This window comes from Balaenoptera acutorostrata, chromosome 1, assembly GCF_949987535.1.
Source record: "Balaenoptera acutorostrata chromosome 1, mBalAcu1.1, whole genome shotgun sequence".
Lineage (NCBI taxonomy): Eukaryota > Metazoa > Chordata > Mammalia > Artiodactyla > Balaenopteridae > Balaenoptera > Balaenoptera acutorostrata.
The window spans coordinates 18,992,600-19,010,432 of record NC_080064.1 but is presented as its reverse complement, the minus strand read 5'-3'; the positions used below and the strand labels follow the sequence as shown (position 1 = coordinate 19,010,432).

General features: G+C 54.6%; 1 protein-coding gene across 4 annotated transcripts in view; it reads left to right on the top strand.

Annotated features, from left to right (window-relative positions):
• The first annotated feature begins 5,500 nt into the window (after positions 1 to 5,500).
• Positions 5,501 to 17,833, top strand: part of MYOM3 (myomesin 3) — a 46,714-nt gene continuing 34,381 nt past the window's right edge. For 2 of the 4 annotated variants that reach the window (XM_007175128.2, XM_007175127.2), the window contains exons 1-8: positions 5,501 to 5,634; positions 7,969 to 8,147; positions 8,438 to 8,518; positions 9,242 to 9,401; positions 10,116 to 10,273; positions 13,980 to 14,075; positions 15,704 to 15,792; positions 17,511 to 17,555. In XM_007175128.2, the coding sequence (XP_007175190.2) occupies positions 8,014 to 8,147; positions 8,438 to 8,518; positions 9,242 to 9,401; positions 10,116 to 10,273; positions 13,980 to 14,075; positions 15,704 to 15,792; positions 17,511 to 17,555 (763 nt within the window). In that variant the 5' untranslated portion in view covers positions 5,501 to 5,634; positions 7,969 to 8,013. Of the gene's footprint in view, positions 5,635 to 7,968; positions 8,148 to 8,437; positions 8,519 to 9,241; positions 9,402 to 10,115; positions 10,274 to 13,328; positions 13,465 to 13,979; positions 14,076 to 15,703; positions 15,793 to 15,825; positions 16,411 to 17,510; positions 17,556 to 17,833 lie in introns of those variants that run through there. The other 2 variants (XM_007175129.3, XM_007175130.3) reach the window with 2 other exon arrangements.

Below are 17,833 nucleotides of genomic sequence, written 5' to 3'. Positions count from 1 at the left end.
CCGACCCCATCCTGTCCCAAAGCCCTGTCTGAACATTTCTGAGGAACAGCATCAAAGTCCAGTTGCCCCGGTGAGACCCTTTCCGGAGCGTGCAACGCCCTCCCTCCTCTGTACCCAGTACATGTCCCCTCCTCTTCCTCACCCCTCCCCTCCCTGCGACACAGCACCAATGAACACTGTCCTTATCTGTTTGTAATTAATATTTAACATCTCTTCAGGGTCACTGGTTTAGACCCAATAGCTCCATAGCAGAGGGGTGGACCGCCCTCTCCAACACCCGCAAGCCCTTTCTCCTCCCGGCAGCTGCTACGTTGGCCCTAATGACTGCTCCCTTCCCCCAAACTGCAAACAAGTCTGCTTCCTGTCACTCGGGGTGAACTTGGCCAAAGGTTGACTGTCTCACCTTGTTTAGTCATGAAAAACAGCTTAACAGCTGGACTCTTCTCACCAGGTGAGTGGGCCAGGGTGTCAGAGGATTTTTTACTAAAAGCCATAAACATCTCTTCCAACTCACAAGGCCACAAAGCTCTCTAAGCTCCTTGGGGTGACAGTCGTTCCTACGGTCCATGACTCTCTGGGTCCTGTGACCCTCGTCAGGCTGGCCTTGTCCCCACCAGGGTGCATACCCCCTCAGGTCTCTGGCCTCCCAGGCAGGCAGCTCAGGCTACCAGCTAGGGGACAGCGTGTCCAAGGCCCTGGAGCTGGGCTGGGATGTTAGCATTCCTGAGGGTCCTAGGCTTTGACTCCACCACCAGGACTCTCCACAGCCTGGCCCCACGCAGTCCAGAGAAAGGTGAGTCTGCGAGGTGTCACCTGCCTCTAAGTCAGGCAGAGTCCAGCCCAGGAGCAAATGAATAGTAGTCCAGCAGTGGCTGCACGAGGAGAAGTAAGAGGAGGAAGAACTCAGCCCCGCTGCTGGGAAGTTCCTGCCCTCGATGGCTCATTCCTCCATTAACCTGCCATGATAGGCCACATTACTGATATTTTGCAAAGGAGGAAAATGTGGCTCAGAGGGGTTTCTTGCCCAAGACGGTTTCCTAAACTTGCCTCACCATGAGAATCCCCTGAAGAGCTTACTAAAAATACAGCTTCCTCAGCCCTAGCCCAGACCTGCTGAATCCATAGCAACTAGGGAATCCAGATTCTTAGTAAACTCCTTTGATGATTCCTCTTAGGCAAGTGGAGGGAACCATGCTCTTATACCAATAGTTTTCCTATCCTTTGGCCTCAAATCATCCCCCTAGAGCCACCCCCATCTCCTCCCCTGTATGGGAGTTGGGGAGCTGCAACAAGGGGTGGAATTTCAATCTGGGATGGCTACAGATCCCTGGCCTCCCAAACCCCCGGCCCCAAGAACACACAGGGGTTGCCTGAATTTCCACCCAGAGAATAGGGCCATCGGGGACGAGGGCTCCTCCAGAGTCCTGGAGGGCAAGGCTGGATCCCTCTGTGCCCATCCCCAGTCTGAGTGTCAGCCTGGACAGAGGGACACAGCTCTGAGACCCCATCCCCACACCCTCAGCCCCTCAGCTGATTTTCCCTTCCCACTCTAAGGAGGAAGGGGCATAAGGAAGATGCGTTTTGACCTGCTAGTATGAGAAGAACAGTAACTGGAATTAACTGAAGTGTGAGAGCAGCAGAGGGAGGGAAGGGAGACTAAAGCAGGGAGAAAGGAGGTAGTGGGAGAACGCACTGGACCAGACAGTTCTCCACTTGACCACCAGGTGGAGCCATCAGCCAAAGACAGTTTGGTTGCTGTCAGAAAATGGTGTGGAGGTTCAGGATGGTTGGCAGGTGGAATAGGGTTCAAATGACTGTCCGTAATATTCATAAGTCCAGGGAGGGCCACGAAAGGGGAAAAGAGAGGAGAAAGAATGAAATATTTAAGAAGTACTAGCCAAGAGTTAAGTACTATACCAGGCATTTCACGCATTTTAACCTCACTTGAATCTCATAAACATTCTGCAAGATAGGTATTCATTCATTCATTTTTGACAAGCATACACGGGGAATTCCCTGGCGGCCCAGTGGTTAGGACTCTGCACTTCCACTGCAGGGGCCACACACGGGTTCCATCCCTGGTCGGGGCACTAAGATCCCACATGGCGTGGCCAAAAAAAAGAAAGAAAGAAAGAAAAATAAAAAGCATATATCAAGGACCCAGTTGTAGGCCAGACACTGTTCCTGGGGCTAGGGATACAGTGAACAAGACAGGCAGGCAAGTTCCCTGTTGTCTTAGAGCTTGTATACAATTTGCAGATAAACAAACAGCCCAGAAAGGAGGCCAAGATCCCCCCCCATTAGTGAGTACAAGTGCCAGAGGTTGGGATTTTTTTTTTTTAATATTTATTTATTTATTTATCTGGCTGCGCCGGGTCTTAGTTGCAGCACGCGGGATCTTCGTTGCAGCATTCAGGCTCTTAGTTGTGACATGCGGGATCTAGTTCCCCGACCAGGGATCGAACCCAGGCCTCCTGCATTGGGTGTGCAGATTCTTAACCACTGGACCACCAGGGAAGTCCTGAGGTTGGGATTTAAACCAAGGTTCATGTAGCTCCAAGTCTGACCTCTGCTCAGCCTCATGGCCTGAGGGCCAGCTGCGCTCACATTAAGGCACATCAGGAGGAGGCAGGGCCTCGTTGGGTTAGGGTGCATGGAGTACATGGGAACCCCACACCCAGAAGGAGGGGTGGAGAAAGCTCTCAGCACGCCTAGAGTCGTGCAGTTATTGGTGGAGCTCTCGCTTAGCAAATGTTGCTGGGTGCCAGACATTGCGCCACAGGCTCCACATTCCCTAATTGAATCTTTGCAATCAGACTGCAAGGCAGGCATCACTGACCCCACTGCACAGGTGATAAAACCAAAATGGCTAAGTGACTTGCCCAAGGTCATAGAGCTAGTAAGCGGGGGCACCTCCATCAGGCTGCTTTGGGGGGAAGGGGTTATAGAACCAGTTTAAATGTCTGTCTCGTGCTGGATTGGAAGCCCACACCTCTTGGCTGTAAAACAGATTCACACTCATTCTTCACAATGAATGTATAAATGTGGGTCTTGGAAATCCCTTCCTAGGTTGGGTCGGTATAAAATGGGAGAGAGGGCTTCCCTGGTGGCGCAGTGGTTAAGAATCCGCCTGCCAATGCAGGAGACACGGGTTCAAGCCCTGGTCTGGGAAGATCCCACATGCCACGGAACAACTAAGCCCGTGTGCCACAACTACTGAGCCCATGTGCCACAACTACTGAAGCCCACGTGCCTAGAGCCCATGCTCCGCAACAAGAGAAGCCACTGCAATGAGAAGCCTGCGTACCACAACGAAGAGTAGCACCCCACTCACCACAACTAGAGAAAAGCCCGCGTGCAACAACGAAGACCCAATGCAGCCAAAAATAAATAAATTTATAAATTAAAAAAAAAAAAAAAAGGGAGAGAGCCATCAAATGTTCTCTGCCCAAAGATGCTCTTAACCCTACAGCCAGGGAGGAAGGGAGATGCTTAGGAAGGGGATTTCAAATAGGGCAGGAGACTGAGATTTTTTTTTTTTTGTCAATATTATGACATAGTATGAGTGTGTTTCATGTTTGGTAATTGCAATCATTGTTGCTCTTGTTGTGGTCATCCATGTACAATGCTTGGTGTCAGTCTATTTATCTCTTGTAAAAATAAAATACAGTGTGTGTGTGTGTGTGTGTGAAAAAAATAAAAATAAAAAATTAAAATAAATAAATAAAAATCAAAAAACAAAAATTTTTTTATTGAGGTATATTTGATGTACAATATTACATAAGTTTCAGGTGTACAACATAGTGATTCACAACTTTAAAGGTTATATTCCATTTATAGTTATTATAAAATATTGCATATTCCCTGTGTTATACAATATACCTTTGTAACTTATTTATTTTATACACAGTAGTTTTTACCTCTTAATCCCCTATCTTTATCTTCCCCCTCCCCACTTCTCTCTCCCCACTGGTAACCACTAGTTTGTTCTCTATATGTGTGAGTCTGTTTCTTTTTTGTTATATTCACTAGTTTGTTTTATTTTTTAGATTCCACATATAAGTGATATCATTCAGTATTTTTCTTTCTCTGTCTGACTTATTTCACTTAGCATAATGCCCTCCAAGTCCATCCATGTTGCTGCAAATGGCAAAATTTCATTCTTTGTTATGGCTGAGTAGTATTCCATTGTATGTATACACCACATCTTCTTTATCCAGTCATCTGTTGATGGACACTTAGGTTGCTCCCATATCTTGGCAATTGTAAATAATGCTGCTATGAACACTGGGGTGCATGTATCTTTTCGAATTAATGTTTTCATTTTTTAAATATATTCCCAGGAGTGGAATTGCTGGATCACATGGTAGTTCTATTGAATTTTTCGAGGAACCTCCATACAGTTTTCCACAGTGGCGGCACCAATTTGCATTCTTACCAGTAGTGCGCGAGGGTTCCCTTTTAGGAGACTGAGATTTTGTCTGAAGAGCTCACTTGTGTATTCTCTCCCCAACACCCTCTCCTGAGGGGTCCCCGAGGCACTAGGAAGAATGACAGGCACAGTGCTGCTGGGCCCCCTGAGGCCCCAGGAGGAGGCCAGGAGGGAAGCTGTGTCTCTGCACAGCTCACCCCCTGAGACCTGGCTCAGGTGTCTCTTCCTCATCACGTCCTGTTGTAACTGCCTGTCTCCCCGTCTAGATTAGGGCTTATTTCCTAACGTCAGGCATCTTATCTTTTCCCTTCTGCATCCTCAGTGCCCACCAGGCCTAGGTATGAATGACCATGAGGGGAAAAAATTGAGATGGAAGCAGGGGGAGCAAAGGTGGGGAAGAAAGTTCCCACAGTGGCCACTCGGGAAGCCTGAGAACTTTGGACAGCGAAGGAGGAAAAGGCTTCCCCTCCTGTCCTGGCTGTGCCACACCCCTGCACACACCCTCGCACATACCCCACTGTGGCCGGGCGGGGCTGGTCAGTAGCTGCTGGAGGGGGCTATGTAGAGAGATGAGAAGGAACCCACTTCCATTTTCACCAGTGATAACTTACGAGCACTAAAGACTCATTTTTAGGTCACATCCCCTCCATGTCTTCACAAAGTCTGGGGGCCCAGCCTCACTATCTCCATTTTCAAGAGGGGAATCAGATGAGAGAAGCTGAGGGTCTTCCCCAAAGCACCTGTCACTGTGGTGGGCGGGGCGGGGGGAGGTAGAATTCAGATCAGAGCTCCCAGCAGCTGAGAAAACCTCCCCTGATCTGTTTTCCATGCAGCCAGGCCTGAGCTATGAGCTCCTTTCCACTGCAGCGGCGGTGGGGCTAGAGCTGGATTGGAAGGGATGGAGCCGAGGGGAGGAGCTCTCTTTGGGAGGAGGTGGGGGTGGGGACAGCTCCACCTGTTGCCGTCTTGGCAATGCTGGACCCAGGGAACGGCCCCTCCCTCTGTCGCCCCCCCCCCCCACCCAAAGTTCTCATTCGTTGTCATCACACTGCCTCAGAGCTGCTATATTTAAGGCCCATGCAGGCTCCAAGATCACATTCTTCTCCCGGTCCCCGCTGAGTCCAGGGCAAGAAGAAATCAAGGACCCTCTCATCCTCTGGAATCTTCTCCCCAGAGACACCTAAGTGGGCACGGCTGCTTCTGTGAGTCACCTCCAGGGATCAGGGGTGGGGAGGGAGACCTCCAGCTAATGAGACCCTCAGCTTTCCATTGGCAAGTGGAGTGTGTGTGTGTGTGTGTGTGTGTGTGTGTGTGTGTGTGTGTGTTGGGAAAGGATCCTGGGAGATTTGGAAAGAAAAAGTATACATATGCTTAGGTATCACCCCAAGTGGAAATGAGAGGGGATTCTAGAAAAAATCTCTGCGCCATCACACTGTTCTGTGTGGCCCTGGGTCTTCTGAGCTGAGCCTTCTGTGATGTGAAAGCTACAAAACACACGCACACACACATCATTTGGGGATGCCCTGAGAAGTGGAGGCTTTCCTGCAGGAATCAGGCATCAGCAAGGACCGGGGTGGGCCGGCAGGTCCAGCAAACCTAGAGCAGTCCTGGCGGAGCCCTGCTTGGCGGGCCCGGCAGGCAGGGGATGAGAGCAAGCCCGGAGGGCCCGCATGGCGAGGCGGGGAGGACGTTCATCCAGCCTGGGCTCACTGGTACGAAACCGAGGCCAGCACTCCAGCCTCGGAAGCTGGTGGGGAGCATTAGGAGCACATCCCAGCCTGGGCAGGCGATGTCTCTGCTCCCACCCACAGGACCCAGCTTTCTGCCATCAGGGCTCTGAGTCACTGTGGCTCGGTGCGCTTCTCTTCCACTCCTGAGGAATAAGAGAGGCCTCCTTGCCCCTTCTCACCGAGGGATGCCGTCAGGGGACCGGGCGGGGCAGGGCTGGGGGTGGGCGGCAGACGGACTGAGGCTTGGGAGGAAAGTGGAGTGGGTGGGGAAAGCCACACAGCAGGACCCCTGGCCCGCGGCTTTGCACCCTCTGGGGAGGGCAAGGGCGACGATTTCCCTTCCTGGCCAACCACACACTGCTGACCCCTCAGCAGCAGGCACGCACAGCACTCTGGAGACAGGACTGGGAAGCTGCGATCTCCTCCTTGCTGCCTAATCCTTAGCCTCAGTCAGTGCTTTAAAAAGAATTGATGGCTCATCCACTAAAGCCAGGGGTCTGGTTGCAGGCGGCCCTGGAGGTCAGGGATGAGCGCCAGGCCCGCCCTGCTGCGCTAATCAGGAACAGAGCATTCGGGGAAGGGAGCCAGCAGCTGATGCCAGGGACCGTTAACCCTCAGCTGCTGGGGCCAGGGCCGTGTGTCCCAGGAAAGCCGGGGGCCTCCCCGCGCAGGGTGGTACCCAGCGGCGCTCTCCTTGGGCCGTGAGGAGGAAGGAACACAAAGAGCAGGCCAGTCATTCTCTGGGTGCAGGCAGACCCTCCTCCTCAGGAGGAGCCGGATGCGAAGCCCAAGGGGTGACTGTCCCGTTGTGTTCAGCCGAGGTCACTGCAGGAGGCCAAAGAAGCCTCACGGGCAGCCCTTGGTCCCGGAGAACACTCTGCAGTAACCCAGTCTGCCTTGGGTGTCCTTTGTGGATACCCAAAGGGAGCAAACTTTTAGGAACCGGAAGGATCAAATCCCACTAAAATTGACCCTTGGCAGCCTGAGCCCCCTGACACCCCAAAACAGGCCCTTTTAGGCCAAGGATCTCTGATGAGGTCAGCGGGCCCACCTCCCACATCATGGACTTAGAGAAATGGTCCCCCACGGGCGAGTTCACACCCCGGTCAGAACACAGCCCGCACGCACACACTCCACCGGCAGGCCCCGAGGGAGAGGCAGGGACAGGGCAGAGCCGGACCTCATAGAAGCAGACGGGAGAGGGCTGAGGGGGTGGTCCCCCCTTCTGCTTCCGCCTTCATGCCCAGGGTCTACATCAGGGCCTCCCAGGTCAGAAGCCTGCCCCCGAATTCCCACCTGGAGAAGGTTTGGAAGCCATTCCAGGGGTTCCACCAGGCATCCTAGAGCTTCAGTATCAGAGGGCCCTCAGAGGCCTGGTGGTGACACCGCACCCCAGATATGGGAAAGAATTTAGTGCAAGAACCCAGAGCTAGCTAGCTGGGGGTCCCCCACTCTCCTCGCCTGCCTCTCCATGTCCTGGACATCAGAGTGCCCAATCCCTCACCGTCTGGGAAGCTGAGATCCGGAGAAGGGAGAGCCTTGCCCAGGTCATGCGGGGGAGGGGGGCAGGTGCCGCTGGAAGCCGGGGGCCGCTGGGGCAGCGCATGGAGTGGTGGACAAGCCAGGCTGAGAGCGCAAAGCCTGCCTCTGTCACCTGGGGCGGGCCCCCCCCATCGGGCCTGAGCTCCCCTGTCTGCCCACGGGAGAGAGAACCCCTACCGGCAAACCTCCAGAGATGCTGGCGGACCCCACGGGGAAGGGCTGGGTGGACGCCTGGTGGAGTGACCGTGTACCTTGGCTCGGCAGGTTGTCGCTCTTGCAGCCATAACTCTGCCCCAGAGCCCGGGAGGTATGGGGGAGCCCCGGGCACCCGAGGCCGTGGCGGTGCACAGGCTAGAACACCGCCAGGAAGAAGAACAGAAGGAGGCGCGGCAACACAGCCTGCAGATGGGCTCCTCCACGCGGAAATGGACCTTCCGCAGCAGGTGGGAACCTCAGGGACCCACCCCAGCCCCTGCCCCTCCCCCAGGGCCCTCGGTCTGACGGGGAGGCACAGCCCTGCTCTCTGGAGGCCCCAGTCTGCGGGGGGAGGCGTAGCCTTGACCTCTGTATACTTCGGTTTGAGGAGACAGGCACAGCCCTGCTTTCTGAGACCCGGTGTGAGGAGCGAGGCACAGCTGTGCCTGCTAGTGCCCTGAGGTAGGCAGGTGGATCCCCCAGCCAGACCCCCCAGCCAAACCTGCAGGAGCCATGAACTCTCTTTTCCCGGGGGCAGCGAGGAAGAGGATCAGTTCAGCGCGGCAGACTACGCCCTCGCAGCTGCCCTGGCTCTGACGGCCTCCTCAGAGACATCGTGGTAAGTCAGGTGACCTTTCCAGAGAGCCCTGGGCTGGGAAGAGGTCATCCTGTCCAGTCCTCTGCCTCCCCACTGGGATCCCACACTCAGCTTGAAGAACCTGCCCGAAGTTACACATCTAGAGTAAGCGGCTAGTCAGAGGTTTAAGCCCGGGGCTGACCGACCACAAAGCCTGCTGCACCACCCTCTGGATGAGCCCACAGGCAGTAGTGAGGGACCATCCCCGAGGGAGAGGCTGGTGGGGGTCTGTACTCCACCATCCGGCTTCCATGGCGGGGAAGGAGGCTGGGGATGGGGAGAGGAGGAGCAAGGAAACCAGCCCAAATTTTGGACATGAGTCCCGAGATGGGAAGGCCTCTGAGCCCGAGAGCATCAGGAGGCCTGGGTCCTGGTCCTGGCTGGCCTGGAGCAAGTTACCCAGCCTCAGGTCCCTACCCTGTAGAATGGGGAGACTAAGACCTGTCCACCTGCTTGTAGTGAAAACAAGAGGAACAATGGTTTGTGAAAGAGCCTTATGAACCGTATCAATAATATTCATTACGCACCTTCTAAAAGCCGGACCCACTCAGGGTATTTTGGAGGCAAGAGAGGATTAGAAGTTGCCCTTGTCCTCAAGAAGCTTTAAGTGTGGCCGGCAGTGCTGGGCTTGGGGAAGGCAGGGCCAGGGCGTCCCCACATCACCACCCCCAGGGTCTCCACCCCTGACAGCCTCCGTCACCGCAGGGAGGCCCAGCTGAGGCGCCAGACCAGCACCGTGGAGCTGGAGGAGCGAGGGCAGAAGCGGGTGGGCTTCGGCAATGAGTGGGAGAAGATGGAGATAGCCTTCCTACAGACCCAGTGGCTGCTGCGCCAGAGGCGAGACCAGAAGGCGCTGAGATGGCAGGTGAGAGGGATGGGCTGGGGCCTCCAGGGCCCTGGAAACTGAGACCCATCACATGCCATCCAACTCGGCCTACCCCCTTCTCAAGAAGTGCTGGACATCCCAGTGCCCCTACCCTCTAGCTGCGTGACCTTGGTCAAGCAATAATTCTAACTGAGCCTCGGTTTTCTCATCTGTGAAATGGGTGTATGTGGTACCAATGCTTGGTGTCGAGGTGGGAAGTAAATGAGATCAGGCTGGTAAAGTCACTTTCCCAGTGCCTAGAACACAGAAGACCCTCAGGGAATGCTACTCCTGACAAATGTCAGGGATCTGAAGCCACTTCCATACCCCCTCCCTGGGCAGGACAACAATAGTTGTAATACTTACATGGGTGTTATCAGTGCCTATGTTTTTCGCATATTAACTCATTTAATCCTCACTGCAACCCCACAGGAGGGTGGGGGAATATTATTATCATCCCCATTTTGCCGATAAGGAAATGGAGGACTGGCCTATGGTCTCACAGCTAGTAAGTGGCAGCATTTGGCCTTGACCCCACGCCCTGCGCTCTGTGGCACGCTGCCTCTCAGCCGCTGGTGGGGGAGGGGCTCTAGCCCACATGGGCCCGACTCCAGAGCCTGGGTGTTGGGGGGGGGGTGGGGAAAGGTAACAGCAAAGACGGGGGAGAGGTGGTGCCCCGGCTCATAGAAGTCACAAGCCCCCTCCCGCCTCCAGACAGAGAAGAAGGTCCGGGAGGCCAAGGAGCTGAGGGAGCTGTGTTCCGGACGCGGGCCCTGGTTCTGTATCCCGCTGCGCTCCCACGCAGTCTGGGAGCACACCACGGTCCTACTGACCTGCACCGTCCAGGCCTCGCCTCCACCCCAGGTCACCTGGTAAGCCCCCAGGGGCAGGAGAGAAGGGGTCCTTGCCCTGCCCCCACGCTCTGGGCCTCTGGGGGTTCCCTGAGTGTGAGTTCCTTACACCCAACACCTCCCTTCTCGGGACCCGGCCCCTCCCCTAGAAGTTCCTGCCGCCTTAGAAAAGCTGCAGACCCACAGACCCTGAGCTCTGCCTGCCCCAAACAGAGCAGCAGCTGCTGGGGAGGCTCAGGAGGGGTTATTCTTAGCTGCCTCCCAGCCAGCCTGGGGCTAGAAGTCTGGGCTGCCTGGGGAGTCAGCGCTTATAAAAATACGATTCTGGTGGCATGTGAAGGCAGCTGCTCTGAGCTGGACATCTCTGGGGCTGCAGGAAGATGGGGGGAGGCAGGGAGGGTGGGGGCCCTGCAGTGAGAAGGAGCCCAGGCCTCGCTCTCTCTCTGCCAACTTGGTGTGTGGTCTCAACTATGGCTCTTAACCTCTCTGGTCCTGCCTCCATTTCCTGTTCTGTAAAATGGGTTGAAGACCTCCTGTCTGGCTTGCACGTGGTGAGGATTTAATGCCACGACAACGTGGAAGCCCTCAGAACTTGAAAGGTGCTGGGAAAGCAGGAGGTGCCTTTCCTGGGAATGAACACGTAACAGAACCACAGACTCGAAGCCTTGCTGGCAGAGGCGGGCAGAGGCAGGAGCCTCCTGAATGGGCCTGGTGGAAGTGGGGGTGGAGAGTAGGAGAGAGTAGGAAAGTGATCATTACAGTTGGTTTTTCTTTTTTTTGTTCCTTAAAGCATATATAATGCCTCAGAAGTCAGAGAAAGAAAAAGAGCTTAGGCCAAGAGCAATCAAGAAAAGTGTTCTGAGGGAGGTGGCCTTGGGGCTGGTCATTGCCAGGTGGCATTCATTCAAATTCCTTGGGGACCAAGGCAGTCCGGTAGGAGGACTGCTCCCAACAGCCAGCCTGGGCTAAGTGGGGGTCAGCCGCTCAGCTGGCCTGGCCTGGCAGCCAAGCCCTGCCCTGCCCTGGCACTGAGGCCCACATCCAAGGCATTGCATGGGAGCCTCCTGGGAGGGAGTCTTGTTTCCACCCTTGCCAGCAAGGTTGCCACAACAAGGAGCTGAGCATTTCTTGTAAGTGGCAGAGGCCAAGGCCAGGCCCACCTCCAGCCAGAGGGACTCAGGTGGCCCCTGGGGCTCCTGGCTTTGGGATCTGGTTTCCCATCATCAATCACCTCCGGCAGGGCCACACATCATCCTGGGATTGGCCTCCAGAGCTCTGCCCAGGCCCTGGTAGAGACCCAGCCCCCCAGTCAGCAGGAAGATCCTGGCTGCCCAGGCTTGTCAGGCGAGTCCATTCATTCAGCAATATTGAGCACTTCCTGAATGCAGGAGCAACTTCAGGGCGAGTTAGGCAAGGCCCAGGCTGGCTATGTTTACACTGCAGAAGTGGGCCCTGGCCACAATTCATTAATGTCAGAATCACTCTCCCAGGCCAAGTAGCCTTCAAAAGTAAAATCTCACACCAAAATATGGGGAATTCCCTGGCGGTCCAGTGGTTAGGACTCGGCGCTTTCACTGCCAGGGTCATAGGTTCGATCCCTGGTGGGGGAACTAAGATCCCACAAGCCGCATGGCCAAAAAATTAAAAATTAAAAAAATAAAGGGGGGGAGGGGGAAAAAAACACCAGAATATGTAGGGGAAAAATAAACCTAGAAAAATAATAAAAATCTCACTCTTTTATGTGGGCCTCTCTGAGCCAGGCTCTAGGCTGGGTGCCTCGCCTTAGCTGTCTCACTTAATGCTGTTTTATGATTGGCTGCCATTCAGCCTCATCCTTCAAGGGCCTGCCGTACAGGCAGGAGACTGAAGCCCAGAGAGAGGCAAAATGAGACCTCAGGTCTCTGGCTGTCCAGGTCGTGCCCAGAGCTGCAGCTGCTGCTTTTTCTGGGAAAGGCAGAAAGCTGGCCAGGCTGAGTTGTCTGGAATGTTCCTGACAGCTGGCGGGTGGGGGGGCTGACCTTGGCCCCCAGACCTGGGAGACGTGGAAAGATTGGGCATGCAGATTAGGCACCATCCTCCCCACAGGACACTTAGTTTGGCTCCTTTCAGAAGAGGTCACAGCCTGGGGGCTGTGTAGTGGGGCGTGGGCACAGCACTGTTTGGTTGCCATGGAGACAAACGGGGCGGGGGCTGTCCAAGGAAGGTGATGTACTGAGGTTGGGGTGCCCTCTCTTGGCCAAGGCCTCCTCTTTGACCTCAACCACCACTGGGGCTGACTTTTCATGCAAAGTTCTCATGGACACAGAGGCCCAGAGAGGGGGACTGATTTGCCCAAGGTCACACAGCAAGTTAACTTTCACAGACATTCACTCGCTAGCCCCGACTCCTCAGGCCTCCAGAACATACCCCAGTGGGCTGTGGACAGACACAAGGCCACCTCATTGTCCAGTGCCTGTGGCAGAGAAAACCAGACCCCAGAGTTCACAGAAAACAAAAGGAAGTATCCAGGGTACAGCCAGGCAGGGCGATCTGCAGGGCCATGCTCGGGAATCACCTGGGAAATTTTAAAAATTACTGATACCCAGGTCCCATGCCCAGGTGGCATTCATTCAAATTGAGCATTTCTTGTAAGTGAAATGTAAGCATTTCTTGTAAGTGAATCACTTACATTTCTTGTAAGTGATTTCATTGATCTGGGCTTCAGACTGGGCATGGAGATTTTTTTAAAGGCTTAAATAAGATAGATCTTTTTTTTCTTTCATGTAAATGTCTGATGTAGACAGGGTAGGGCTGCTATGGCAACTCCACCCACAGATTCCTCAGGGACGCAGGCCTGTTCCCTCACACTGCTTCAGGGCACAGGCCTTCCTGGTTCGAGATGCAGCCCTCATGGCCATATTCTTGCCACGGAATGGAGGGAAAGATGATGGGAAAAGGGGCAAAGGATGTCATCAGAAGCTTGTACTTACTTTCTGCTGACAAGACTTAGTTTAGTCACATGGCCACACCTAGCAGAAAGAGAGGCTAAGAAACATGTTATATTTACTTTAGAATAAGAGGGAGAATGGCTACTGGAGAACAATGAGCAGTTTCTGGTGCAAATTCTCAAAGGCTTACGTTCAGACTCTGAGCATGGAGACTGTTAAAGCTTCCTCTGGTGATTTTAACAAGAACTGAGATCAAGAACTGCTGTCCTTGGGGTTGACAAGAAGGTAGGGATGGGGAACTTTCCTTGGTACCCCCTTCAGAGAGGAAGGAAAAGCTGGGGCCTGGTCCTTGGGGGATACCACTGGTAGGGGGAGGGGCAGATACCCCTAATTACAGTTCCCTCTTCTCACCCTCCAGAAGAGAATGAACCCTTGAGCATCTACAGCAGGGGTTCCCAACCCCTGAACCATCCCCCTCCCCACCCATCCCTGTCTGTGGAAAAATTGTCTTCCACGAAACCGGTCCCTGGTGCCGAAAAGGTTGGGGACCAGTGATATGTACAGCCTTCAAGCTTTACGTATCTTATCCCATTTAATCATCACAACAACCCTACAAGGTCAGTGCAATTATTATTCCCATTTCACAGATGAGGAAAACTGAGGTTCAGAGCAGTGAAAGTGCTGCCCTGGGTCACACAGGTAAGCAGCACAAAGCCGAGGTTGGAATCCAGGTCTGAGAGGCTCGGGATCCTTCCCACACAGAATCACACTGCCTTCCACAGACCACTGTGTCTCTACAGGTACAAAAATGACATGCGAATTGATCTCCGCCTCTTCCCTGCCGGAAAGTACCGAATCACCAATAACTATGGGCTGCTGACACTGGAGATTAGGAGGTAAGACCATGAGCCCTAGAGACCCACGGCCCCCAGTCCTAGCACTACCACGGCCAGAGCAATGAGTCCAAACCCTTCCTCGGAGCTATGAACCAAGTCAGCCTCATCTTCAGAAGTATCTGGGGTGCTTGTTAAAATACTGACTTGTGGGATGTACCCTCCTTTTGCCCCCAGAGAGTCAGGTTAAATTGGTCTGAAGTGGGGCCCAGGCATTTGTATTTAACAGACACCCCCATGTGATTCTAAAGCCTTGGAATATGCGGTGAGAATTTTGGACTCAGAGGCTAGCAGCAAGGACTGAATGAATGCTGAGCTAGGCATGCGGGGAGAGCTCCTTGCTGGAGGAGAGAAAACACATGTATACACACACACACACACACACACACACACACGTGCAAGGGGAAGCAGCTGGAAGGAGAGAATTAGGTAGGTCTTTCAGGAGGTGGTGAGTCTTAAGCATGGTTTTAGAAGAAGAGGCAGGATGTATGGAGGGAGAATATGAGTACAGTCTGCCCCGAAGTGTGCATTATTCGTATGAGCTGCCAGGTGCTGAATTCCTCCGGGTGCTAAGGCCTGTGCTTGCTGCTTTACACATATGGTTGATAATGCCCACCACCATTCTCAACAACGCAGGGGAGCATTGTTCTGTCCGTGTTACGGATTAGAAAACTGAGGCTCTGAAAGATTAAGTGTCTTGCGCAGCTTGTACAGGGCTGAGTCAGTTCTCTCCATCTGGGTTCTTTCCAATACACCAAACCCTCCACCTCAACCAACTCGGGCTTCAGAGACACAAATGTGAACAGGACCCTCGAGAAACAAAGTGAGGCTACATGGACATAAATACCTGACCATCCAAGGCTACAAAGGGAGGTGCCCTGTGGGCTGCACAGTCGGGGAGAGCATGCGGGGCTGGGCAGCCTGGAGGGACACATGGAACCGGCCCTTGAAACGAGAGGTATTCCTGCCCCGAGCAGCCAGGGGAGGTGAGGGGGCACCAAGGGGCCTCTCTGCTTGCTGATGGGGCTGGATGTGTGACTTGTGTCCTACCATCTACCCTCTTTGCCACCATGGTGCCCCTGGGATGGAGCTGGCCCAAGCCTCCACTGGGAACAAGACAAGGCAGTCCTGGCTGGTGGTGAGACCCAGGCCTGCGGTTGAGAACCCCTGGGCATCCGGCCCAGTTCTGGCGCAGACTGACAGTGTACCTGGGGCAACTACTGCTCCAGGGTTCTGCTCTGGAGGTGTTGATAGGGCCAGAGGCCGTGCCTGGGAGAGGGCTCGTCACCTCAAAGCTGGGTTGAGTTCCAGTTGCTCTGGGACTCTGGACAAGTCACTTAGCTTAAGTGTTCTGATAACAATCATATTTTCAAAGCACTTTCACCCGAGGTGGTTTAGGCTGGTGTTACATCCCGAGATTTTCAGCGGAGGACTTGGAGGCGTGGAGAGGGACAGTGGCAGCCCAAAGGCCCCCAGCTTCTCAGAGGCAGGCCCTGACCTAGAGCCTAAAGTCCTCCCCCAGGCCTTCCTGTTAACCCCTGCCTTCCCCCCACACCCCACCTGCACGGGGACTTGAGTTTCCCGTGGAGCCCAGCCGTCTCGGGGGGAACATCTCCCTCCCTCTTTTCCAGATGCACCATTGAGGACGCAGCCACCTACACAGTGATGGTCAAGAACGCCTACGGCCAGGCCTCCTCCTTCGCCAAAGTCCTTGTCCGCAGTGAGTCCTGCCGTCACCAACAGGCCAGAAAGCCCACAGCAAGCCCCACATGAGCAGATGAGGACATGAGTCTGCGTCAGACTCGGGGAGGGACCCCCAGCCCAGGGGTATTTGGTCTGGGATCAGGTGACCAGGGCAGCCCCCGGGATTCCCGCTCCCCGGGGCCTTCAGAGCAAGTGAGAGTCTCCGCCCTCAGACTGTACAACCTACATCCCTGTTCAAGGGGACACCGCCTGCCTGTGCCCAAAGACCATGCTCATCCCAGCGAGCTGGGCTTAGGTCCAGATCCAGCTCAGGGCCCCTGGGACGGCGGCCTGGCTACCAGCGGTCCTCAGGGGCAAAGGCCGAGTCCTACCAACTCCCCTCCTGACCCCCACAGCCCCTTTTGGCTTCTGGTGCATGTTCCCCAGTTGGCTCAGGTGCCTCCTGGAGGTTAGTCACAGCATGAAGCAGAGGAGACGCTCAGGAATCTGCCAGACCCCAGTCCACATGCTGCCTCTGGCGCTGACTGGCCGTGTGAGCCTGGATGCCATCTCACCTACCTGACCTCCCCACCTGCAAAGGGGGAATCCGACTGCCTCCCTCAGATACTCCTGTGGATTAAATGAGATGGTTTAGGTAAAACGTGGCTGGATCAGGCTCTTGGGGGAAGGCTAACCCTCCCTCCCCCGACCCCAAGGCCAGGGCCAAGCCCAGCCCAGGAGGCCACACCTCTGAGCCCAAGGCCTTGCCCTCAGGGCTCCGAGAGAGAAGCTGCACGTGTGTGGGTTCGTGCACACACACACACACACACACACACACACACACACACACACAGGGCAGCAGACAGGCCGGAGTCTAGTTCCCACCTCCCAGCCTCTCATCGGACCTTGTTCAACTGTCCTTCACAGCCTCTCCACCCCTCTGCCCTGTTCCCCAAATAGCTCTTGGGAGGCAGCTGTCCCTGCTGCCAGGCCAGGCTCTGTGGGTGGAATCTGAGCCGTCCCTATAGGCAGTGCCCAGAGTCAATTGCAAGGTCAGGCATCGGGACCTTGGGCCCTGCCTTCCTCTGTCCGCCCATCCTCCCCATCCTTCCATCCACATCCCCATCCCTCCTCCATCAAGGCCATCCCAGGGACCAGTGTCATGTCCTGGCTTCAGGCTGCTGGGGTGCTCGCTAGGTGATTATGCCTCAGTTTCCTCATTTGTATGAGAGGATAATAATGACAACAACAGACAAGGCTTCTGTGGATTAAACGAGTTAATAAGTGGCACGTGGTACACGCTATGTGAATAAAAACTGTTCTTGCTATCCCCTGGTGGTCCGTGTCCACACCACCTTGGACTTCACCCTGAAGCCTCCAGGAGGCTCTCTTAGCGCTGCCCTGGACCCACCAGAAATCCCAGTCTGACCAGGCTCCACCTGTAGGACTGTGATTCTGCCGGAGGATTTGGGTAAAGGAAGGAAACCACCATTTATTGAGCACCGACTGTATGCCAGGCTCCTGCTGAGGGCTTTGTTCATGTGAACTCATGTATTCAGAACCCCACCACCACCACCATCAGGGAGGAATCAGGAAGGAACTGAGGCACAGAAAGGCTAGGAAACTTTCCCCAAGCCGAAGCGGGATCCACTGCCAGATCAGGATTCAAACCCACGCCCAAAGGCCATGCCTCCAAAATCCAGTAGGAACGTGGGCTCTGAGCCTTCTCCAACTCCATTTGCTCTGGGTTTTCAGCTTACCTGGGGAAGGATGCTGGCTTCGATTCGGAGATCTTTAAAAGTAAGGAGCCTGGGGGAGGGATGGGCCTTCAGGGAGGAGGGTGTCTGGGGCTCCTCTTCAGGGCCCCCAACAGCCCCCTTTAGAATATAGCCATCCACTGCCCACAAAGGGATGTCCACGGGTGGTTTGCCTATAAACTGTTAATACTTGTAGACTGGTTTCTGGGGTCCCTAGGCACCCCAGAGCTGCCTCCAGCTGCTGCACTCTCAGTGGCCAAAACTGAATGAGAAAGGCAAATCCAAAAAGACAAACCAGTATTTGCCGTTTCAGCTCATCTG